Raw genomic sequence first — 27,760 nt, 5'->3', positions numbered from 1 at the left:
AAATTGGAAAAATTCTCCCAGCAGCATTTGGAATTTTCCGAACTGACAAACAGTATGATCCTTATCAAGACATCAGGAAAAATCTCTTTGCTCGGATCAGCAATGAGGTACCTCCAAGACCAGCGTAAGTCATGTACCTGCCAAAATTATTTTTATTTTTGTCAGGTGACCAATTTCGATTTATTTGTTTTTGGAATCTTTTTCTTAGGTAGCAGTGCTTTCACTAAATTTGTGAAGAAATTACAAATGCATTGATGTTGATTAATAACAACTTTATACAATCAACAACATAATTATTGCATCATACATGACACATATGCACATAACAATACGAGACGCGTGTTTGTGAGGCGCAAACTACAACTCGCCTACAAATGTCACAACGACCCACTGTTGTCCATCACATGAATTGTACACATAAAGACACAGACAGTCAATCACAGGTATCACATATAACACACAGTTCTTTAAAACACTCTGGCTTAGCCCACTTGTGACTTGTGTTCCCTAGGAAATCAGGATGTCCACCATGTTCCCTATGTTCACCGTCTTGCTGCACTCTCCTCAACCATAGTTAAATAGCTTATCTATCTCCTCCTAAATGCAGACCTCAGACCACAATTAATTCTACTATATGTTATTACTACCCAAGAAAATATGAAATTAAAATATTTTAAAACTTTGCGCAGGGTCTGGTTCTTTTTTCATATTGTAGATCTATTCAAACTGAACCTACAGTGAGCTGGAAAGTACCTCATGATTTGCATTTAAGAAAGATAATTTCATTTGAATGTCACTACCTTGCATGTATAGGGGAAAGTACCAAAATCACAAAATATCAATGCGCAACCCTCATCACTCATTGTGTCCTGCTGCGAATACATACTTGAAAACTGTGTTAAAAAGGGGTAAATCACTAGAATAGATATTGTTGAACGATTCTCTGCAAAAACAATGTATATATCTGTCGTAGAACAGACAGGAGAAATTATTTACTGACTGCCCTGAAATCTCCTTTTGCACTACATTGGTGTACAACGACCCGGAATTGTATTTGTGGTCTGATGCCAGTAGTTCTGTAAAGGAGGATAACTCCTGGACTCCTTTTTCGAAGGAGCGTTACGGTGGCTATATATACATACCGTATATACAGCATTCCGTAGGAATTTGAGATTTTTCACATTTACAGGGCCAGATTCCAACATGCACATTTTCCACGTTTTTGATATCTCGTCCCTTCTTTCTGGTGCTTATCTTTCATTGACTCACTTTATTTGATAGTGCATCTTGCGCAAGAATAGGTCCTCTACATCAGCGTTCATTGTCCGCGATGTTCTCAGCTTAATTGCTGCCATCGGCTGTCTTTAGCCGAGGGGACAATTGTTTTTTTATATAATAGCTATATTTTCAATTATAGTATATCAGTTCTATCTTCTTGTAATTTGATGTATATGTATATGTTACTGTTCTGTTTCACTGTGTCTTGATAAAGGAGCATATCGCTCCGAAAATTTGACAACCTAAACTTGTCCACACTGTTGGAATTACTTCTTTGCCCAGTTATTCGACAGTAACTTACAGAGTTATTGCCCTTTGTAATATTATTATTATTTGACCTTTTGAACACGATAACTTGAGTAAATGTTAACCGAGTTTGATGTGACTTTTTGTATGCAGCCATATATCAAAAAGATCTCGGACGAGTTCGAAAATGGGAATTATTCGACGGTAACTTACAGAGTTATTGCCCTTTGTTATAGTATTATTATTGGACCATGTGAACACGAGAACTTGAGTAAATGTTAACCGAGTTTGATGATACTTTGTATGAAGCCATATATATTAATAAGATCCCGGACTCTAAATGGGAATTATTCGACAGTAACTTACAGAGTTATTGCCCTTTGTAATAATATGATATTTGTGAACATAATAACGGGGCTGGTCGGGGAAAAAAATACAAAATAAATGGGTCTAAATGCGTTCTCTGGCCTTCCAAAGTTATACCACGGCAATATGATGGTCGAGTTCTGCTTGCAGTGTCCAGTTTTGACCACTGAAATCTTGGGGGAGCCCCGCGTAAATTTAGCGCAGATCTATTTATATATGTCACATGGTTGTTTCGAAAGTGAGGCGGTGAAGATAACAACAATAGCACGCCGGCATGTGCCATGTCGGACTCAACTAGTGGACAAGACAACAATATTATACATAAATAATTGTTTTCAAAGGTCATGTATGATGCAAGTGTAGTATTCCTACCTATATGTTGTTGTTATATATGACGGTATTGATACCTTGTGCCTGTCATGACTTTTGCATGCATCTTTTTCTTTCGTCGCGATGTTTACATTTGGCCTTGTTGATGACGCGCGTGGGGTAAAATTACATCACTGATCTTGGTCAATTGAGAGTTTTAGACTGTCAGGTGACGATTTAGGATTTCTTAATATAATTATGATTTTTAGCTCACCTGGCTGCTCTAGTTCACCTTCACTGAATGTACTAGTTGACCTTTACTGGCTGCACTAGTTGACTTTTACTGGCTGCACTAGTTGACCTTCACTGACTGTACTAGATGACCTTTACTGGCTGCACTAGTTGACCTAGTTAACTTTTATTGGCTGCTCTAGTTCACCTTCACTGAATGTACTAGATGACCTTAACTGAATGTACTGGCTGCACTAGTTGGCCTTTACTGACTCTGCTAGTTGACCTTTACTGACTCTGCTAGTTGACCTTTACTGACTGTATTAGTTGACCTCTACTGGCTGCACTAGTTGACCTTAACTGACTCTGCTAGTTGACCTTAACTGACTCTGCTAGTTGACCTTTACTGACTGAACTAGTTGACCTTTACTGGCTGCACTAAATGACCTTTACTGACTGTATTAGTTGACCTCTACTGGCTGCACTGGTTGACCTCAACTGACTCTGCTAGTTGACCTTTACTGACTCTGCTAGTTGACCTTTACTGACTGAACTAGTTGACCTCAACTGACTCTGCTAGTTGACCTTAACTGACTCTGCTAGTTGACCTTTACTGACTGTACTAAAATCTGTTGTCCTCCACCCACACTTTCTAGGTCACAGGGGTCAAATTTGTTAAAATCTTCAAACCACTCGTAAAAAGACCTTTACCAATTAAGGTCTACAGTAGTAATATCTATATTTTGTAATATATCATGCTATTAAGTTTTTAATAACCCAGTTTGAAGGTCACATGACGTATAACCCAGTTTGAAGGTCACAGGATGGATAACCCAGTTTGAAGGCCACATGAGTAAAATAAGTTCAAATGTTCAAACAAAGACCCATAAAATGTATTGGAATGATAGTTGGCCTTTATTGTAAGATTGCTTGCTATTAGGTTTGTTTTATCAGCTCACGTGGCCAGCTTCTGTGATGGTAGATTCTCAATAACCAGTGGGCCTAGGAGCATGTTATTTGGTCATTATTTGTTATGCATGCTAGGATGGACGTGCTACCAAGTTTGTTCAAATGAATGAAATTGAGATCAAAGTCAAATAGAACAGATATGTGTTAATATCTTTACACATATCCTTATAATGACCAAAAGGTCCTGGGTGTTGATTTGTGGCCAGTTAATGCTTGGATGAATAACCAGGACACGCATTCAAAGTCACAAGTGTCAAAGGCATTTGAAAAAAGTCTTTAAAAGAATTTCTTCTAAATAACCAAAAGGCATATGAAAGTGTTATTTGACCTGTAGCTTTGATTTATTCAAATGTATTTAACATTGGTCCACTTTTAAGGTTACTGTAAAAACCTGTGTAATTGGTGCACCTATGTAATTTGCACAGGTACTTTTGAGGCTGAAAATCCAAAAAAAAGCTTCTACTCAAATATTTTGCGCACCATAATTTTTGGGAAAAAAAATGATGTTCAAGTTCCGAAAATTGATCTCTGAAAATGAAAGACAAACCACTTGGGATTCTTAGAATTTTGGAATTTGTTTATTATTAGTGAGTTGATAAGTATTGTTTGCATGTACAATGATGTTTAAAACTAAGAAGAAACTGCGTAAAATGTGTATTTTGTTGTTTGATTTGAAATATCTGATAACACCTCTCACACGTACATGTGTGCGCATATCGGCATACATCAATTCATTTTAGCAATATTTTGCATAAAACATTTACTTGCTTACGAAAACATATCAATTAATAAGTAATTTGATGTTTAGTAACTGCTGGTGCATATCTCCTGGTGAAATACCTTTTATACCTTTTATTGATCATAATTAAGATCAGTGAGAAGGGCTAATATCATAGTGGCTTGTGTATTGTCACATCAAACCAGGTCATGTCACGGTTCAGTTTGGCGTTATTTTGGCGATACAATCTTTACCTACTGTAAAATCATTACAATTGGTCATCTGTGGTCATGACTGCTGGTTTGGCAACATTTAATGGTAAGTTAACCGGAGGGCATAAACCCTGACACCGTCTGGTCCTGGACAATAGGCCAGGTAGGATCGCATGCTTCAGCGGAAATTATTGACACTTCTCAACACCACAGTCAATACAAACGAAAATGACCTTGACCTACTTTAAAGGTCACAGGGGTCAAATATGTCAAAAACTTCAAACGACTTCTTCTGAAGAACTAAAAGGTATAGAATCTTCATATTTGGCTGATTGGTTCCTGGGATGGAGCCCAACAAAGTTTGAGAATGAGAATTACCTTGTTCTACTTTCAAGGTCACAGGGGTCAAATGTGTCAGACACTTCAAATGACTTCTTCTGAACAACTGAAAGGTATAGAATCTTTATATTTGGCTTGTAGCTTCCTAGGAAAGAGCCCAACAAAGTTTGAGAATGAAAATGACCTTGACCTACTTTTAAGGTCACATGAGGCGGATATGTCAAACACTTCAAATGACTTCTGAAGAACTGGAAGTTATTGAACCATAATATTTGGCTGGTTACTTCCTGGGAAAGAGCCCAACAAAGTTTGCGAATGACAGTGACCTTGACCTACTATCAAGGTCACAGAGGTCAAAACATTTTAATGGATTTGTTCTTAAGAACTAAAAGGAATGGATTCATAAGATTTGGCTGGTAGCTTTTGGAATAGAGCTTACCAATTTGAGAAGGAAAATGACATTGACCTACTTACAAGGGCACAGGGAAAAATATGTCAAGCAACTTCTGAAGAATCAAAAAGCATAGAATCTTGTAATAATATTTTGCTGGTAGTTTCAACAGATGGAGCCAACAAAGTTTGCGAGGGAAATATTTTTAGTGCAATATAATACTTAATAGAACATTTTGCTATGACTGCTTAAATATTCAGGTGAGCGATACAGGCCCTCTTGGGCCTCTTGTTTCACTCACCAACACGTGGCGTGAACCCCTACTGCATTTTCATAACTACAGACTGATTTGACCAATATTTATAAAACAATATGTTTATACTAGAAGCGTGGACAATCAATACATCCTATTCACATCTACTCCAAGGGGGAAAAATCAAAGCAGACTATTTTTACGATGCTTCATTTAATAAATATTAAAATAATTCTCGAGGTTATTATCGATCACATGTTTACATAGTGTTAGACGCGAGATCAACATGAAAGTAAGCCAGGGAAAAAACCATGCTGTACGCATAGGTGATTTGAAAAAAATTCGGACAGAACTTACATGGAACGGTGCTTAAAATTGAACAACTACATTTTTCGTAATAGTATGGGGAAAACGGGCCCGAGATGTGCAAACGTAAGTTGATCGGCGATTCTCTGACATAGGAATTTGGCTAAACTTTCTTTGTTAACAGTTACCTATTTAATAATCCTTTTCACATAAACTCGGGTAACAACTGGGGAAAAGTCAGGAAAATCATGAAAGTATTTCCTGGCCGTGAAAAGCTTGGGGAAAAAAAGAAATGAAACTCAATAAAATCTGGGAAAAAGCCTTGAATGTTGTTCTTCTACAAATGTTCAAATACGACCTAGAGACAACTGACCTAGGTACCTAAGATACCAGTAAATAAGGGAAAGAACTCTGCACCTTAGAGATGCTTTAAAATTTAAGAAGCACTCCTGACTATGGCATGGTGCTCCGTCGTCTGTTCGTCTTCCGTCGTACGTCTTCTGATGTCCGTCCGGCGTCAACCTTTTACTTTAAACAATTTCTTCTGAATAACCAAGAGGCCTAGGTTGATGATATTTGGCTAGTAGCATGCTGGGATGAGGGGCTACCAAGTTTGTTCAAATGAATGACCTTGACCTACTTTCAAGGTCACATGGGTCAAATGTCTTTAGATCTTCAAACAACTTCTTCTCAATAATTAAAAGGCCCAGGGTAATGATATTGGGCCTGTAGCATGCTGGGATGAAGGACTACCAAGTTTGTTCAAATTAATGACCTTGACCAGCTTTAAAGGTGACAGGGGTCAAATGTCTTAAAATCTTCAAACAACTTCTTTTCAATAACCCAAAGGCCCAGGGTACTGATATTGAGCCTGTAGCATGCTGGGATGAAGGACTACCAAGTTTGTTCAAATGAATGACCTTGACCCACTTTCAACCTTATGTCCTTGTTCGATATTCAAGGTCACAGGCGTCATATGTTTAAATCTTTTAATAGGTTCTTACGGATCAAACACTGATATTCTGCCTGTAGCTGTATTTTGTCCACTTTTAAGATTGCAAGATGCAGGCCCATTGGACCTCTTGTTAAAATATCGGTCTCATGCAAATCTTTTAAACATCATAGAAGGTATCAAAGCTTATGGTGTCATCACTCACATCTGTAAGACGTCGTCCTGGTTGGATGAATAACTTGTTTGCATTGCGTTGATAATATGTTGATGTATTCATACGCCAACTGAAAAGTTCATTGAAAAATAAACTTTAATATGTTGAGTAGGTTAATTGAGTCCGAGTTAAGTAGAATTGTAAATATACTTAAATGTCTACGAGTCTAGAAGGATTTTGACCAAATTTGTTCTGGAGCATCTTTGGATAATGGGGCCTCAAATTTGTATAAATGGAAGATGTGGCCCTTCTGGGGGCAGAGGGGTGTGGCCCCATAGGGGAAATAGAGGAAAATTGTTCTCCTTCTGGACACCTACTTCAAAGGGAAATTACTAGACATCTACTTCAATGGGAGATTACTAGACACCTACTTCAATGGGAGATTACTAGACGTCTACTTCAATGGGAGATTACTAGACACCTACTTCAATGGGAGATTACTAGACATCTACTTCAATGGGAGATTACTAGACATCTACTTCAATGGGAGATTACTAGACATCTACTTCAAAGGGAGATTACTAGACACCTACTTCAATGGGAGATTACTAGACACCTACTTCAATGGGAGATTACTAGACATCTAGTTCAATGGAAGATTACTAGACACCTACTTCTGACAAATTTGACACGTACTACAAGCCACCAAACATGCAATGTGTTTGAATTATATGTTTGGCTAGGTAGAGCCATGTGTTTTGTGTCTAGATGTAACAGGTGCTAGCAGACGGTACAATGATGATGTGTCAGTATTGCTGCAGGCTGACAGTAATTGGTAGTACATATTGGTAATTAGAAAGCTGCAGCACAATCATGTACATTATGATATAAGACATTCTCCTTATTCATTCTCTCCCTAATGCTTCCGTTCTCCCTTCTAATTGCCCTTTCCTTTTTAGCTCACCTGCCATAAGGCAGTCTGTTGTCTGTCCCTCAACTTTTCCTTTCAAATGCTACTTGTCCTGAATGGCTCAGTTGATTTTTGACTAAATTTGGCAGCATCCTTTGGGCAAAGGCGACTTAATTTGTAGAGACAGAGGGTATGGCTCCCCCATGGGGGCAGAGGGGCTCAGCCCATAAGGGAGAACATATGGATAAATGTTTAAAATCCTTCTTCTGTATGGATGGAGGGATTTGAAACAAATTTGTTGTAGGGCATGCTAGGGTAAAGGGGACACAATTTTGTATAAACTTGGGGATAGAGTGGTGGTGCTGAATAGGGGAAATTTAGGTAAATCTTTAAAAACAAATATTGTAGATAATCTTTGGGCCAAAAGGACTCATTTTTGTATCAGAAAATGTTCCAATTTTCTCTTTGAGCATCTTGTTTAAGATTCCATGCCCCTTTCTGATTCTACTCATATTTGTGCCCAACACAACCTATTTAATGCTAAGCCTTAACCTAATGATTCACCTAATTCTCTCTCCATCCCTTGTTCACCTGATTCTCTCTCCCGCTCTAATTCTCCTGATTCTCTCTCCTTCTCTAATTCCCCTGATTCTCTCTCCCGCTCTGATTCTCCTGATTCTCTCTCCCTCTCTAATTCTCCTGATTCTCTCTCCTTCTCTAATTCTCTGATCTCTCTCCTTCTCTAATTCCCCTGATTCTGTCTCCCGCTCTAATTCTCCTAATTCTCTCTCCCTCTCTTATTTTGCTGATTCTCTCTCCCTCTCTAATTCTCTGATTCTCTCTCCCACTCTAATTCCCCTGATTCATTTTCCTGCCCTAATTCTCCTGATTCTCTTTCCCCTCTCTAATTCCCTTGATTCTTTCTCCCTCTCTAATTCTCTGATTCTCTTTCCATCTCTTATTCTCCTGATTCTTTCCCACTCTAATTCTCCTGATTCTCTCCCCCTCTCTAATTCCCCTGATTCTTTCTCCCTCTCTAATTCTCCGATTCTCTCTCCCTCTCTTATTCTCCTGATTCTCTCCCTCTCTAATTCCCCTGATTCATTTTCCTGCCCTAATTGTCCTATTTCCCTTCCCCTCTCTTATTCTCCTGATTCTCTCTCCCTCTCTTATTCCTCTGATTCATTTTCCCGCCCAAATTGTACTATTTCCCTTCCCTTCTCTTATTTCCCTGATTCTCTTTCCCTCTCTTATTCCCCTGATTCTCTCTCCCTCCCTTGTTCACCTGATTCTCTCTCCCTCTCTAATTCCCCTGATTCTCTCTCCCGCTTTAAATCTCCTGATTCTCTCTCCCTCTCTGATTTCCCTGATTCTCTCTCCCTCTCTAATTTTCCTGATTCTCTCTCCCTCTCTTATTCCCCTGATTCTCTCTCCCTCCCTTGTTCTCCTGATTCTCTCTCCCTCTCTAATTCCCCTGATTATCTTTCCCTTCCTTATTCTCTTGATTCTCCCTCCCTCCCTAATTCTCATGATTCTCTCTCCCTGTCTAATTCTCCTGATTCTCACTCCTTCTCTAATTCCCATTATTCTCTCTCTCTCCCTTATTTTCCTGATTAGAATATTAGGATGAAGGGCTACCAAAATTGTTCAAATGAATGACCTTCATCAATATTAAAGGTTACAAGGGTTATTGTCTTAACAAACCTTTTAACAACTTCCTTTGAGTAACCAAAAGGCCCAGGGTGATGCTATTTGGCCAGTAACATGCTGGAATGAAGGGCTACCAAGTGTGGTCTGATAAAAAACTATTTGTTTTCAAAAAATTGAGTGACTGGGTTAGGAACAATTGAGCTCAATACCCATGCGAACCACAAAACCACACTCATATCAATCTGGTCGTAAACAGCAATAAACTAAATTGCAAAATTTGCCGTTTTAATAAAGGAACCAAACGCTTTACTAGTACATACACTAAACTATCTTACATGTGCAAACTTCAAGACAACTGCACCACCAAGAACCTCATATGCTTGATCACCTGCTCCCAATGCAAACAACAATATGTTGGGAAAACCAAACAAGAATTCTGATTCCGAATCTCTGAACATCTAAGAGATATCCGACTACATAAAGACAGCCCAGTTGTACTCCAGTTCAACCTCATATCACTCTCACTACCGGACATAGAATACCAAATCTTTGAAATTCTAACCTCTGACCCCCACATCCTTTGAGTTCACCACAAAAAGGAAACAATGAGAGTACTACTGATACACCAACTACCCACCCTGACACCACTAGGGATCACCAACTACACACCCTGACACCACTACTGATACACCAACTATACACACCCTGACACCACTAGGGATCACCAACTATACACACCCTGACACCACTACTGATGCACCAACTACCCAACCTGACACCATTACTGATACACCAACTATACACACCCTGACACTACTAGGGATCACCAACTACACACCCTGACACCACTAGGGATCACCAACTACCCACCCTGACACCACTAGGGATCACCAACTACCCACCCTGACACCACTATGGATCACCAACTACCCACCCTGACACCACTAGGGATCACCAACTACACACCCTGACACCAATAGGGATCACAAACTACCCACCCTGACACCACTAGGGATCACCAACTACCCACCCTGACACCACTAGGGATCACCAACTACCCACCCTGACACCACTAGGGATCACCAACTACACACCCTGACACCACTAGGGATCACCAACTACACACCCTGACACCACTAGGGATCACCAACTACACACCCTGACACCACTAGGGATCACCAACTACACACCCTGACACCACTAGGGATCACCAACTACACACCCTGACACCACTAGGGATCACCAACTACACACCCTGACACCACTAGGGATCACCAACTACACACCCTGACACCACTAGGGATCACCAACTACACACCCTGACACCACTAGGGATCACCAACTACACACCCTGACACCACTAGGGATCACCAACTACACACCCTGACACCACTAGGGATCACCAACTACACACCCTGACACCACTAGGGATCACCAACTACACACCCTGACACCACTAGGGATCACCAACTACACACCCTGACACCACTAGGGATCACCAACTACACACCCTGACACCACTAGGGATCACCAACTACACACCCTGACACCACTAGGGATCACCAACTACACACCCTGACACCACTAGGGATCACCAACTACACACCCTGACACCACTAGGGATCACCAACTACACACCCTGACACCACTAGGGATCACCAACTACACACCCTGACACCACTAGGGATCACCAACTACACACCCTGACACCACTAGGGATCACCAACTACACACCCTGACACCACTAGGGATCACCAACTACACACCCTGACACCACTAGGGATCACCAACTACACACCCTGACACCACTAGGGATCACCAACTACACACCCTGACACCACTAGGGATCACCAACTACACACCCTGACACCACTAGGGATCACCAACTACACACCCTGACACCACTAGGGATCACCAACTACACACCCTGACACCACTAGGGATCACCAACTACACACCCTGACACCACTAGGGATCACCAACTACACACCCTGACACCACTAGGGATCACCAACTACACACCCTGACACCACTAGGGATCACCAACTACACACCCTGACACCACTAGGGATCACCAACTACACACCCTGACACCACTAGGGATCACCAACTACACACCCTGACACCACTAGGGATCACCAACTACACACCCTGACACCACTAGGGATCACCAACTACACACCCTGACACCACTAGGGATCACCAACTACACACCCTGACACCACTAGGGATCACCAACTACACACCCTGACACCACTAGGGATCACCAACTACACACCCTGACACCACTAGGGATCACCAACTACACACCCTGACACCACTAGGGATCACCAACTACACACCCTGACACCACTAGGGATCACCAACTACACACCCTGACACCACTAGGGATCACCAACTACACACCCTGACACCACTAGGGATCACCAACTACACACCCTGACACCACTAGGGATCACCAACTACACACCCTGACACCACTAGGGATCACCAACTACACACCCTGACACCACTAGGGATCACCAACTACACACCCTGACACCACTAGGGATCACCAACTACACACCCTGACACCACTAGGGATCACCAACTACACACCCTGACACCACTAGGGATCACCAACTACACACCCTGACACCACTAGGGATCACCAACTACACACCCTGACACCACTAGGGATCACCAACTACACACCCTGACACCACTAGGGATCACCAACTACCCACCCCGACACCACTAGGGATCACCAACTACCCACCCCGACACCACTAGGGATCATCAACTACACACCCCGCCACCACTAGGGATCACCAACTACACACCCTGACACCACTAGGGATCAATGTCCAAGGGTAAATGTTGCACCCTCAGTCGTTTCTGTTTCTATTTATATTCAAGGTTACAGGGATCAAATATATTAAAAACAATTGAATAACTTCATCCCAGCATGCTACTGGCTAATTATCATCACCTTGAGGGTCATGAAGTTATTCAAATGAAAGACCTTTACCCATATTCAAGGTCACATAGGTCAATCATCTTAAAAACCTTTAAAACAACTTCTTCTGAATAACCAGAAGACCCAGATGATGATATTTAGCCAGTAGCATGTTGGTATGAAGAGTTATCAATTTATTTATTTTTTAAATGGCCTCCGCTGATATTAAAGATCAAAGGGGTCAAATATGTTCAAAACTTTAAATATGTTATTCTAAATAAGCAAAAGGTGTGATAAAGTTATTATTTTTTTGCTTCTGAACATCATTATATATTGATTTTGACTGATGTATGATTGTCAAAAAGTATTTCTGCTATTTAGAGATTATCATATAACCATTTTGATATCACACCCCATATCAGCCCGAGAGTCCTGATAATAGCCAGAGGGCAACAAAACATACACAAAAATAATATTTCTTTATTTCTAGTTCTAGTTCTACCATATAATGACCACCTTCAACTAATTGAAGATTTTGTCACGAAGTTGGGTTTATGCAGCACAAATGACAGACTATATATATATTACTTATCATATATTTACTAATAATAACACCCTTTTTGTATGTGTAATAAGTCTAAAATTGCCACGAGTTGATATCAGCCCGGGTGATATCACACCCCCTTGGAGTGATATCACACCCCTTGGAAGTGATATCACACCCCCTAGAAAAGTGATATCACACCCCCTCCTAAATTTCCGGATTTTGCTATTTCCGTTTATTGCTGTCTGCTTTAAATGTAAACAAACAAATTGTTGGCATAGAATAAATGCCGTTTCATGGAAAATATTTAAAGATTGATTTACAAAGCCCCACCCAAATTCCCGGATGGCGCCGCTTCCGGATTTGGTTTTGCTTATTAGTGTTACACCTGTCGTCTGCATAAACAACGATGGCGACTGGCGAGGAGATTTTGGAGGAATATGCAGCAAGGATTGTTGAATCACCCAGGCTGATATCAACTTGTGGCAATTTTAGACTTATTACACCTACAAAAAGGGTGTTATTATTAGTAAACATATGATAATACAATGATAGCACACACACCATTGGTGATAAATAGCGAGGGATATCAAATGTCCCCTAATCAGGAATTCCAAGATGGCCACTGTCGGTTACTTCTGACTGGTTGAGACATTTATGAGCCTTTTCCATTTCATCAATTTTGTTATTACTCATTGGTTAATGGCACTTACTGGATAATCTACATGTTAAATAAGAACATGTTATCTGGAACCAATCCTAATTCTCCATTCTTAGCTAATTCCCCTCGTATCGGCCCTCTCTAATTGTTCTCATTCAGCCCTTCACCACTCTTCTTTCCCTTTTCTCTGACCACATTTTCATTTCTGTGCTACTGTTCCTCTGGCCTCTTTGAGTGCCTGACTAGTGTGTCCTATAGAATCAGACTCAACTAGACGAGTCACACTCGGGGAAACTCCATACTTTTGTAGCAGCTCCCATTGATGTGAAATTGTGTTTCAACTGATCGTTTTATTTTTGAGAAGAAAAATGATGATTTTTTGAACTTTGTAAAGTTTGTAAATAAATTGTTCTGTCAAAAGGATTAAGTGTTCCCCTATATCTGATAAAACTTGATCTTAGCACCTCAAGTTAGGCTTTCTGTGTGAGTGTAGCTACAGTCTATGATTATTTAGATTTATCATGGAGAAGTTATGTCAAAGGTCAGGCTGATAAACAGGTATTTAATGAGAGGATGTACTTTACCTGTACTGGATACCTGTCTAGCCTGATTACTAGGTAGACTGCTATCACCGCAAATGTCTGAAGGCAGTGTTATAGGCATCACATATTTTCACTGATTATAAAAGAAGGTATGGTTTTATTAGCTCACCGGGTCCGAAGGACCAAGGTGAGCTTATGCCATACCGTGTCCTCCGTCCGTCGTCCGTCCGTCAACAATTTCTTTAAACGACTTCTTCTTCTTAACCACTGATTGGAATTTAACTAAATTTGACTGGAAGTATTCCTAGGTGGTAGGGATTCAAAATTGTACAAATGGTGGGGATGACCCCCAAGGGGGCTGAAGGGCGGGGCCAAAAGGGGTCAATTTGGCTTTATTGCTTTAAGCAACTTCTTCTCTGGAACTAAGAGATTGATATCAACCATATTTGACAGGAAGCATTCCTAGGTGGTGGGGATTCAAAATTATACAAATCTTGGGGCTGACCCCCCAGGGGACTGAGGGGCAGGGCCAAAAGGGGGCAATTTGGCTATATTGCTTTAAGCGACTTCTTTTCTGGAACTAAGAAATGGATATCAACCATATTTGACTGGAATCATCCCTTGGTGATGGGGATTCAAAATTGTACAAATGGTGGGTCTGACCCCCCAGGGGGCTGAGGGGCGGGGCCAAAAGGGGGCAATTTGGCTATATCACTTTAAGCGACTTCTTCTCTGGAACTAAGAAAGGGATATCAACCATATTTGACTGGACGCATCCCTAGGGGGTGGAGATTCAAAATTGTACAAATTTTGGGGCTGACCCCCCGTGCTAAGGGGTGGGGCCAAAATAAGTTTATCACTTGGAAATGGTTATGATCCCCACCGTATAACCATACATGTATATACAATTGCTGAGTATGAAGAGAAGAATGCACAGTTGCTTCCAGGATGGCCCTAGGGTCTGGCCCCACCCTTGGAGACATAGTCCCTGGGTCATAACTTTGAAACAGTTGAGATCCCATCCCCAAAACTATATATACAAATGCTGGGCATAAAGAGACGAATGCAGTCATGATAATAGAATAGACCCTGGGGTCTGACTGAACCCCTAGGGACCTAGTTTTTTAGTCACAGCTTCTAAGGAAACAGTTGAGATCCCCACCCTATAACCATATATACAATTGCTAAGTATAAAGAAATGAATGCACATATGCTTCCAGGATGGCCTTGGGGTTTGCCTCACCCTTGGAGACTTAACCCCTGGGTCATAACTTCGAAATGGGTAAGATTCCCACCCCAAAACTATATATACAATTGTTGGGCATAAAGAGACGATTGCAGTCATGATATTAGAATTGACCCCAGGGTCTGCCCCACCTTTGCAGACTTAACCCCTGGGTCATAACTTAGAAACGGTTTAGATCCCCACACGAATGCAGTCATGATATTAGAATTGATCCTGGATTGGCCTTGGGGTCTGGCATATTCCCTTGGATCTCATTTGGAGAATATTTTGCCATGATTGCTTAGATATCCAGGTGAGCGATACAGGCCCTCTCTGCCTCTTGTTCCATTAATTTCCATGCATTGACAACATTTGTGAATTTTGCAGATTGAAAAACTGACTTTGGTTGACCTCATGTTGTGTTGGGTGGAGTGGTCTGGGACTTACCTTGTTCAATATGAAAGCAGAAAAAACAACTTCATAGGGAAAAAGTGACAGGAGTCAATAACTTCAAAACAGACAGTAACAATTTGTTTCAGAATTATAAAAAACACATTTCATCAAAGATCAAATCTTTCCAAATTGTCAAAAGAACACCTTTTTCATTGTGAGGGGACAACACACTTGAAGTGTATCCTTAGCCAGTTCACAACACCAATATGGGGCATGTTCACAACGTCAATATGGGGCATGTTCACACCGTCAATATGGGGCATGTTCACAACATCAATATGGGGCATGTTCACACCGTCAATATGGGGCATGTTCACAACGTCAATATGGGGCATGTTCACAACGTCACTAGCGGGCATGTTCACAACATCAATATGGGGCATGTTCACAACGTCAATATGGGGCATGTTCACAACATCAGTATCAGGCATGTTCACTACGTCAATATCGGGCAAATACGTGAAAGCTCAGCCAAGGTCCCAGGCTGATTTGGCTCGTGGATGGATTCCTGTTGATGTAGCTGACATTGATATCATTCTATATTTGTTTTACAAGTATAAGAAACAGTCATTGGCTAGGAGTTTATCTCCTCACATGTAACACATACATACATTATATGACAAACATCCACTGTTCATACAAGAACACACATATGTATGACACACAATCACACACACATCCTCATACAAATACATGAAACAGACTGAGAGAGAGAGTTCTTTGGCCTTCTGACAAATTATCAGAACCATTAAACAAAATGCTACAGTTTGTTTGGGCATCAGGTGAATAACAAGCAATGAGTCAACATTTGAAGCCAGGATGGCGCAAACAAAATTGATCATCAGCTGCTGAAAAGGATGGACATTTTAGAAAAAAAGAGTTCTAGATCTTTAATGAAACACTAGAAGAGATTTAATGTGATATCAATATAGATTACTTGTGAAAACAGATGAGATTATCTGTGACACCAGAAGAGATTACCTGTTAAACCAGTAGAGATTACCTGTGCCACCAGTAGAGATAACCTGTCACACAAGTAGAGATTACCTGTGACACTAGTAGAGATTACCTGTGACACCAGTAGAGATTACCTGTGACACCAGTAGAGATTACCTGTGACACCAGTAGACATTACCTATGACACCCAGTGCCTGAACCTGAAAATTCAGGATTACTGGCCCAAATGTTATAGTGCAAGCCCAAACAATTTGGATAAATTTTTAATGTAAAAAGTAAAGAAAAAACACAAAGAAGGACCAATAATTTATTATTTCTATTCCTCAATGAGTCCTACCCTGCACATTGTTCTAAAGACGCCTGCTTCAGAGTTGTATTCCTCGTCGTCAGAATAGTCAGTCTTCACATGATCCCAATTTGATATGCTGAGGCTCGATGTCTTCAGTTAGTATTGGCTATGATTGATTGACACTCTGTAAAATTGCACAGACAATCAAGGATTGAAGACAAAATATTACTTACTTGGCATACTTTGACAGTACTCCTATAACATGAGAGGCCACTGGTCGGCCTTTTTTTCTATCGGATATGATTTTGCCGAATGCGACCTCTCATTTCCGAAGCACTAATTCTTTGATGCAGCTTCAGCCAGAAATCCGGGCGGAACTAAATCGGCATGAAAAACTCAATGTCTACTCAAGGTTCATGTAATATAGATCCCATATGTATGCCATAGACACAAATATACAGTATATTAAGGAATAGAACACTCAAAATACATGTCAATGTCGTTGTAGCATTCGCTGACCTACTTCTTAAACATGGCTCCTGGGTAAGTACAAAATATCAGGGGGAATTTCAAACGGAACGAAACGATATGGAGTTTGTTTGTATTACGCTTGTTAAACATCACATGTATTCCATTTTTGTATTAACCGGAAAATCATGCCAAATGTTGTCTGCTTCACTTTTAAAATTACGATAATATGAATTTTAGCAGGAGTGTAGGGTAGTCGCCCAGACATTTTTTTTTGGGCCAGTAATTACTTGTCTTTGGACAACTTCTGGTCGCCCTGACACGAAAGATATTACCTGTGATACCAGTAGACATTACCTATGACACCGGTAGATATAACCTGTGATACCAGTAGACATTACCTATGACACCGGTAGATATTACCTGTGATACCAGTAGACATTACCTATGACACCGTTAGATATTACCTGTGACACCAGTATGGATTACCTGTGACACCAGTAAGGATTACCTGTGACACCAGTAGACATTACCTATGACACCAGTAGATATTACCTGTGATACCAGTAGATATTACCTATGACACCGGTAGATATTACCTGTGACACCAGTATGGATTACCTGTGACACCAGTATGGATTACCTGTGATACCAGTAGAGATTACCTATGACACCGGTAGATATTACCTGTGATACCAGTAGACATTACCTATGACACCGGTAGATATTACCTGTGAAACCAGTATGGATTACCTGTGACACCAGAAGACATTACCTATGACACCGGTAGATATTGCCTGTGATACCAGTAGATATTACCTATGACTCCGGTAGATATTACCTGTGACACCAGTATGGATTACCTGCGATACCAGTAGAGATTACCTATGACACCGGTAGATATTACTTGTGACACCAGTATGGATTACCTGTGACGCCAGTAGACATTACCTATGACACCGTTAGATATTACCTGTGATACCAGTAGATATTTCCTATGACACCGGTAGATATTACCTGTGATTCCAGTAGATATTACCTATGACACCGGTAGATATTACCTGTGATACCAGTAGAGTCATTACCTATGACACCGGTAGATATTACCTGTGATACCAGTAGACATTACCTATGACACCGGTAGATATTACCTGTGATACCAGTAGATATTTCCTATGACACCGGTAGATATTACCTGTGATACCAGTAGATATTTCCTATGACACCGGTAGATATTACCTGTGATACCAGTAGAGTCATTACCTATGACACCGGTAGATATTACCTGTGATTCCAGTAGATATTACCTATGACACCGGTAGATATTACCTGTGATTCCAGTAGATATTACCTATGACACCGGTAGATATTAACTGTGATACCAGTAGAGTCATTACCTATGACACCGGTAGATATTACCTGTGACACCAGTATGGATTACCTGTGACACCAGTAGATATTACCTGTGACACCAGTATGGATTACCTTTGACACCAGTAGAGATTACTTGTTATACCAGAATAGATTACCTGTAACACCATAAGATATTCCCTGTGATACCAGTAGTGATTACCCGAGACATCAGTAGAGATTACCTATAACATCAGTTAATTCAGTTATGAATTAAGAATTGTCTCTTATCAATGATTTTGGAAAGAACAATTTTGAGGCTTAAAACTGAATGCTGGTTTTAAGCCGCTCTTGGCGAGAGCCGAGCGGCTTTTTAATTCTGTCCAGAGAACGAAATGACGGACCCACTTCCGTTCGGGGTGTGTGCGCATAATTCAGTCTTGCATGCTTCCGCTGTATAGTTTCGTTATCGTAAATAGAAAGTAGAATCTCTGACACTCACCTGTGGGTTACATGAAGTCTTCTGATATTCTTCTCCAAGTAATAATCCACAATTGCTGAAAACAAAATGTTTATCTCCATGCATTCTACGAGTGTTGTGGTGGTGAAATTCATGCACTAGGTTTGAGCGTTTTAGCAACTCGGATTGAGGTCTGAGGAGGTTTACGCGTGTGAAACATATATATTGATTCGAGAAAGCACATGTAGAGACTGTCAAGCATTGACGCTGTCTGTAGAAGGAAGAAGTAAATATATATACTTATAAACCGTATGAGTGATGAAGTTTAACCTCTATTTTGATGTTTCAAACGGGAACGTAATATGATATGACCATACCTGCCAACCCTGGATATACTAAAAGAGGGTGATGACCCTCGTGCACTAGACTAGAATGCAGCGTTTGGTCCATGGCTGCCGGACTTTATACACTATAACTCATTTTCCTACGACATTTGATATGTGCATAATTATATTTTCTTTTAGCATTTCGTGTAGTAGAACCTGCAAGTCCCGATAAAGACTTCTTCCTTCAAGAAGACATAATGTAACCTTCAAAATACAATCTATTCTACGTAAATATGATTATAAAATCAACTCTATTATTTGTTAAAACACCTGACTAATTACTTGTCGGCAAGTTCATTAACAACGGTCTTTATATAAACATTTGTAAAAACAGTTCTAGTACGTATATAAACAACTCACAACTTACCTGTTGGTGAGAAACGGAAACGGGAAATAGATCGTCTTTCTTATGAAGAAGGATTGAAAAGTCATTACACCGGGTCAAAATCGTAACCCGGCGGGTGAAGTTATAAAAGCGGGTGAAGGGCTAAAATCCTGGGTGTAACACGACGAAATCGGGTCACTTGGCAGGTATGCATGACATATCTTGCTTAGGTTGATAACGGTAATGGCTCCGAGACGAGACAATATGTGAACTGTGTATGCTTATCAAACATTTCTGTAACACAGCATGCTATTTCTGGTGTATTTATTTATGAAAATGTAACAATTTAAGAACATGACACAAGCGCCGTGTCAAAATATTATCCAATCCAGTGTAAGGGAAATAACTCTTACGTTGGTAAAGTCACATTGAGAAATATAATTCAAATATATTCCAAGAACATTTGTGAGATTTTGTATATTCAATGCCAGTAAATAAAGTAACTACATATATTAATAATTATTATTAATATGAATAAAATATAAATAAAAATAAAAGAGGGTGAAAAAAGAGGAGAGGGAGAAATGTTTTTAAGGCATCATTTAAGAGGTGATTGATTTTGGAAATCCCAAAGGCAACATCATCACATGACCTGATTTTCAATTAGCAGAATACAAAACACATATCTGAGGTATTATAGTAGATATTGATGCTCAACGTGTTACTGAAGCAATTAACTTTAAGTGGTGAGCAGCTTTAATGTCACACTGACATAATTCTAGTGTACATTTACATTTGACTTTTTGATTGTTTTTCGTGATTTTAAAAGTGATTTACAAGAAAGCTGGTTTGAGCACAGAATCCATGCTTGAGCATGTGGATGGTTTCATGAATATTGGCCCCGTCTTAACACCAACCATGCTTGTTATCATCACACTTTATTTCCTCCAAAAAGGAGATATTTGAGTACAAGAAAAAAAAGCAAAAATTACAAAAAGGACAGAAAATGCCGCGGTAGGGCGCAGCTAAAGAACTGTGTCCTCGCGAATGCGAGTAAAAGTCTTAGTCATGGTTTCTTAAATCATTCCATTCACTTGAGTTCGCGAAGCGCGCACGACAAAGTATGCTGCATGCATCAGAAACAGTTTTTGAGTTGTATCATCCTGAAATTGGGGACCTGTTTTTGCACCTAATAAATTGTGAACAAAGGTAGCAGTGTCATGTTGATCAATGTAATTGAACACATTCAATCCAAACTTATGCAGGATCATCTGAAGAAAATGAGCCCGGAGTTCGCTGGTGTACTCACAGGTACAGCAATAGTGAGATATGACGTCACAGAAATGCTGGGAACACTTGGAGCAAACGTTCTGGTCAGGTGGCGAAGGCTTTGCCAATAATCTGCACAATGAATAAATTTCTTCTATGTCTCTGTTAGATTTTGCTGCGCGCAACATAATGTACGGGTTGTAGGAGGAGTGACAGTTCCTAAATATATCAAAATCACGGTTGTTTCTTAGTCGATCTTTTAGGGTCAGGTTGGAGTGCTGTTCCTGTATTACAATCAAAGTGTGTTGATAGACTGGTAGACCTTCCATCCTGATAGAGAGATGCCAGACTTTACAGATTACATACCTTGGGGTTCTGATAATTGTAAAATAATTAAACATCTTAAGAATTTTTCCGACATGAAAAAAAAAACTGATGTAAAAAAAATATCAGTCATGCAGTAAGGGTATTGCTTTGGGCTTGAAATAGAATTTGGTTAAATATCTAAACATATTTTGTTGAGGGATTTCAGGTTCATAGTGCTCTCTAGAGGGCTGTACAACTCTGATAAACAACCTTGTTATAATGCTTCCAAATATTTTCTGAGATAAGATCATGTTCAAAGGCGACATGACTGGATATTTTTTCTGCATTATTAGCTCACCTACTCAAAATACCAGTAGGTAAGTGAGCTTATGCCATATCACAGTATCCATTGTCTGTCAGTATTTCAATGATTTTTTTTGAACAACTGTATGGAATTTCCTGAAATCTTATCAGAAACATTCTTAGGTGATGGGAATCCAAAATCATGAAAATTAAAGGGTATGATCCCCCTTCAAAGGAGCCAAGGGTGGGAATATTGTTTCCATGTGTGTGTGTGTGTGGGGAGGGGGGTATACTGGAATCAGCTCGTCTGTCCGTCCCTCCGTCCATAGTTTGTCCGGACAACTCCTTCTAAAGTAATGGACCAATTTCAACTAAACTTTCCAGATATGATAACTACCACATGAAGTTATGCATCCAGGTATTATTTTTTCATTCTTTTAGCTGACCTGGCCCAAATGGCCAATTGAGGCTATGCCGTGGTACAGCGGCTATCGTTCGTCCGTCCGGCGTCAACATATTTTACTTTAAACAACTTCTTCTGAATAATCAAAAGCCTCTGGGTGATGATATATGGCCAGTAGCATACTGGCATAAAGAACTACCAAGTTTGTTCATATGAATGACCTTGACTTATATTTAAGGTCACAGGGGTCAATTATCTTAAAAACCTTTAAACAACTTCTTTTGAATAACGTAATAGACCGGGATAATGATATTTGGACAGTAGTATGCAGGGATGAAGGGCTACAAAGTTTTATCAAATGAATGACCTTTGCCGGTATTCAAGGTCACAGGGGTCTGTTATCTTAAAAACACTATAAACTGACTTCTTCTGATTAACCAAAAGGTTTGGGGTCATGATATTTGTCCAGAAGCATGCTGGGATGAAAGGCTTCCAAGTTTGTTTAAATGAATGACCTTCACCCATATTCAAGGATATCAGGATCAAATATGTTGAAATCTTTGAGCGACTTCTCCGAATAACCAAAAAGTCCAGGGTGATAATATTTCGCTAGAAGCATGCTGGGATGAAAGGCTTCCAGCCTTGGTAAATGAATGACCTTCACCCATATTCAAGGTCACAGGGGTCAAATATGTTTAAATCGTTAAATAACTTCTTCTGAATAACTAAGAGGCCTAGGCTGATGGTATTTTGCCAGTAACATGCTGGGATAAAGGGCTACTAAGTTTGTTCAAATAAATGACCTTCGCTCATATTTAAAGTTACAGGAGTCAATTGTCTTAAAAACCCACAAAAACCGACTTCTGCATAGCTAAAGCATCTAGGGTGATTGCTTGTTGATGTGAATGACCTTGACACACTTTCAAGGTCACATCTGGTCCACAGTGCATAAATCTTAAAAGTCATCTTCTCAGAAAACAAAAGGTATAGGGCCATTAGGGTGGTGATGTTTGACAAGTTGCATTCTGGGATGAAGGGCTATAAAGTTTGTTAAATTTAATGTCAGTATTTGACTTTCAAGGTCATAGGGGTCAAATGTGTTTAAATCATTTAACATGTTCTTCTGAATGACTTAAGTCAAGACACTGATATTTTGCCTATAGTTTTATTTTAGTACACTTTTAGGGTTACAATTGTGAGATTAGTTCCAGGTGAGCGATGCAGGCCCATTGGGCCTCTTTTACTGTCGCAAATTGAGTTTGACTAGCAACGTGGATCGGAGTCAGTAAAATGGATATTTGCGACAGTATAATCACGATATAGCGCTGCAAAATTCAAAATACAGAAGGGTTATCTCCATTCTAATTCATATCAACCAAAACCACCGAAAGAAACTGTGATTTTAAGATATTTTTGGGTGTTTTCTTCCAATTCTGAGTCTCTCTGCTGTGGATTGGTGGATTAACAATCGCCATCCATGCTTCATATGCAAATGAGAAATTTGCAGACAGGATATTGTTGTTTTACTGTCGCAAGTTATTTTGATTGACCAGTCTCAAATGTATTAGAATAAAGGATGATGGGTAACAAGTAATTGGTTTTCATAACCAGTATTCAGCTGACATGGGGAAGACTATAATATTGTTTGTGACCAGCTATATATAGGATATCCTGGTCACTCTCTAACGTCACTTTGTCTGCTCTGTCATTTTAAGGGACAGATAGGACATTATCTGTGGAAAGATGTCCCAGTAAGTCAGCTGTTTCGCAATGCACTTCTGTTGGGATGAAAAGTAAGGCTGGGTTAATTAAATATCATTTAGGCTCAAAGTATGATTTATGTATGTTGTATCGGTGACACAATGTGTGGTATCAGAGAGCACCCTGCCATTGCAATGTTTTTGTTTGTATTTACAGATACTGCAGCTATTACAAGATCGTGGAGTCGAACCGTCATTGTAACACAACCGACTTTGGTAAAGCCTGGTCCAACAAGCTCCAGCCTGGTAATAAAGTATGTGTGGAATGTCAGCCCTTCGCCATGGACAAAGAGGCTGGTCTACGCTGTAAAGGCCATGGCGTGATCAATCAAGCAACTCACTGGAAGGCCCTGGACGTTCACCATTGTCATGGCAAATGGATAATGGAAAAGGTCCATAAGACCTGTACATGTAACATCTACGGAGACAATGATTTTATCCTTGTCTAACTCAAATCTTGTGTGGCTGGTCCAAGTACCGGTCAATTGTCATTGCTTGTAAATCTCACAAATAATTATGATTTTGTTATTTTTAGTTGATATGTTTGAGTCCAAACATGACCATATTTGACACATTGTATAAAAGACACAAAAACTGCTTATATACTGTTTGATTGAGATTTAACAAGTTGACAGATCTGTTTCTCCTGGTGTAGACAGATATTGTTTGGTACATGTACATACAGAGACTTTACAAGTTGACATGTCTGTTTCCCCTGGTGTAGACAGACATTGTTTGGTACATACAGAGACTTTACAAGTTGATTGATCTGTTTCTCCTTGTGTAGACAGATATTATAAGGTACATACAGAGACTTTACAAGTTGACAGATCTGTTTCTCCTTGTGTAGACAGATATTATAAGGTACATTCAGAGACTTTACAAGTTGACAGATCTGTTTCTCCTTGTTTAGACAGATACTGTAAGGTACATGCAGAGACTTTACAAGTTGACAGATCTGTTTCTCCTTGTGTATACAGACATTGTTTGGTACATACAGAGAATTTACAAGTTGATTGATCTGTTTCTCCTTGTGTAGACAGATACTGGAAGGTACATACACAGACTTTACAAGTTGACAGATCTGTTTCTCCTGGTGTAGACAGATATTGTTAGGTACATACAGAGACTCTAACAGTTGATAGACCTGTTCCTAAAACTGTAATATAATCATAATAAAACAGTAATCAGCATTGTTGATGTTCGGCTCCACACACTGGAATGTGAGCCCATCGCAATTATTAAACAAATACACCATCTCTTCACCACCGAAAGTCACAGGTCATCATGCAGTCTTGTCGTATCTCCTTTTAATTCTGGCTACAAACACTGTTCTGTAGTGTACACACCAGGACGGCATAGCTTGATTTAGTTTCATTAGCCTTATAACACATTTTAACAAATTTGAATGAGTGACTTTTCAAAATAATTTGATATGAAATTAAAAATATGCGGATTCTGTGGATTCAAAGTGTCCACTGTCAGATGATACAAAAATACTCATATTCCTTTTTTTAAATGATTTTGGAAAATTATATTTAATTTATGATGAAGCTGATGGTGCTTGCTAAGAGTTTGTGTAGGTTGTTGACAGTGAGGTAGGTGTTGACTGCAGGTGACTGGACCTCTCACAACCCTGGCAGCTCGCACAGGTGACTGGACCTCTCACAACCCTGGCAGCTCGCACAAGGAAAGGCTCCTCTGGCTGCAGGGTTTTCACAGATTTCCTTTCCTTTCCTAATTGGTCATGGTTTAATTTTCACATATTACCATGTGGTAACAGCTCACGGTTCTGGTCATTGTTAAGGTAACCTGGCACAATTTTACTCATGAATTAAGTATTAATCAAAACAGGAACAAGTCTTACCAACCTGCAGATGTATCGCAGAAAGGGAAATAACTCTAGTTTTATTTTCACCTTTTTACACAACTTTCGTTTTTCCCTGAAATGATTTTTTAGAAAGGCAGATAAGAATATCTCTGCATGGTTGGAAGTTAATGGAGCCTGACAGTACATTGGATATTTCCCCTGTCTAAGGTGGTGTGACTACCTTGGTTAAGGTGGTGTGACTACCTTGGTTAAGGTGGTGTGACTACCTTGGTTAAGGTGGTGTGACTACCTTGGTTAAGGTGGTGTGACTACCTTGGTTAAGGTGGTGTGACTACCTTGGTTAAGGTGGTGTGACTACCTTGGTTAAGGTGGTGTGACTACCTTGGTTAAGGTGGTGTGACTACCTTGGTTAAGGTGGTGTGACTACCTTGGTTAAGGTGGTGTGACTACCTTGGTTAAGGTGGTGTGACTACCTTGGTTAAGGTGGTGTGACTACCTTGCAATTTGGCCAGTAGGTACAATGCCATACATGTAGGTATATATACATATATATCGACTTTTTGTAGAAAGAATTTTTATAAATATTTTACAAAGTGATTTTAGAATTTTTTATCTAGATTAGAATATATGGCAGGATTATTTGTAAGCCTGAATTATGTTGGACTTGACTTAGATATTTAAAAATCAAAATGAAGATGTAGAGTTCATAGTTAGATTTTTAACATGCTTACATTGTTTATATATGATTTTTAACATTGATTTATCATAATCATCAGTTGATGAAATTATTTATATACATTTTTAAAGCATATAATATATTGTATAACTAAAATGTAAGAAGACTTGGTTGTAATTGACATTTTCTGTTGTATCAGAATTGTCCTCAGTATGTCCTCCTGACCAGTATCCATAAAAATCTACACACTTTTAGGATATTTTTTTTTATAGGAGTCACCCTGGAAATATTTCTTGTTAATAATATTATCTATGCATGGAATTCAATGTCATTTATTAGCTCACCGGGTCCGAAGGACCAAGGTGATCTTATGCCATACCGTGGCGTCCGTCGTCCATCCGTCAACAATTTCTCTAAAGGACTTCTTCTTCTTAACCACTGATTGGAATTTAACTAAATTTGACTGGAAGCATCCCTATATGGTTGGGATTCAAAATTGTACAAATGGTGGGGCTGACCCCCCAGGGGGCTGAGGGGCGGGGCCAAAAAGGGGCATTTTGGCTATATTGCTGCAAACAACTTCTTCTTTAGAACTGTTCACTGGATATCAATCATATTTAATCAAAAGCATTCATGGGAGGCAGGGATTCAAAATTGTACAAATGGTGTGGCTGACCCCCGTGGGGGCTGAGGGGCAGGGCCAAAAAGGGTTATTCAGCTATATTGCGTTAAGCGACTTCTTCTCTGGAACTAAGAGATAGATTTAAACCATATTTTACTGGAGGCATCCCTAGGTGGTGGGGATTCAAAATTGTACAAATGGTGGGGCTGATCCCCCAGGGGGCTGAGGGCTGGGCCAAAAGGGGGCAATTTGGCTATATTGCTATAAACGACTTCTTCCGTAGAACTATACCATGAATATTGATCATATTCGGAAGCGTTCATGGGAGGCAGGGATTCAAAATTGTACAAATGGTGGGGCTGACCCCCCGGGCTAAGGGGTGGGGCCATTTTTTTTTTTTTACTTGGAAATGGTTGAGATCCCCATCATATAACCATATATACAATTGCTGAGTATAAAGAGAGGAATGCACATTTGCTTCCAGGATGGCTCTAGGGTCTTGCCCCACCCTTGGAGACTTAACCCCTGGGTCATAACTTTGAAACGGTTAAGATCCCCACCCCAAAACTATATATACAATTGTTGGGCATAAAGAGATGAATGCAGTCATGATATTAGAATTGACCCCAGGGTCTGCCCCACCCTTGCAGACATAACCCCTGGGTCATAACTTTGAAACGGTTGAGATCCCTAGGGACCTAGTTTCTG

The 27,760-nt window shown here is 39.9% G+C and overlaps 1 protein-coding gene across 1 annotated transcript; it reads left to right on the top strand.

Moving 5' to 3' along the window:
• On the top strand, nt 1-26,827 carry LOC110441245 (somatomedin-B and thrombospondin type-1 domain-containing protein-like; the record flags this gene model as incomplete). The annotated part of the gene is made up of 2 exons (XM_021484351.1): nt 1-124; nt 24,081-26,827. Coding segments are annotated over 2 exons (416 nt in total), but the record flags the coding sequence as incomplete, so codon positions are not given.
• Between the last annotated feature and the right edge of the window lie 933 nt (nt 26,828-27,760).

Source organism: Mizuhopecten yessoensis, unplaced genomic scaffold (assembly GCF_002113885.1).
Source record: "Mizuhopecten yessoensis strain PY_sf001 unplaced genomic scaffold, ASM211388v2 scaffold715773, whole genome shotgun sequence".
NCBI lineage: Eukaryota > Metazoa > Mollusca > Bivalvia > Pectinida > Pectinidae > Mizuhopecten > Mizuhopecten yessoensis.
The sequence above is the reverse complement of the archived record's forward strand: the minus strand, read 5'-3'. Positions and strand labels throughout refer to the sequence as shown.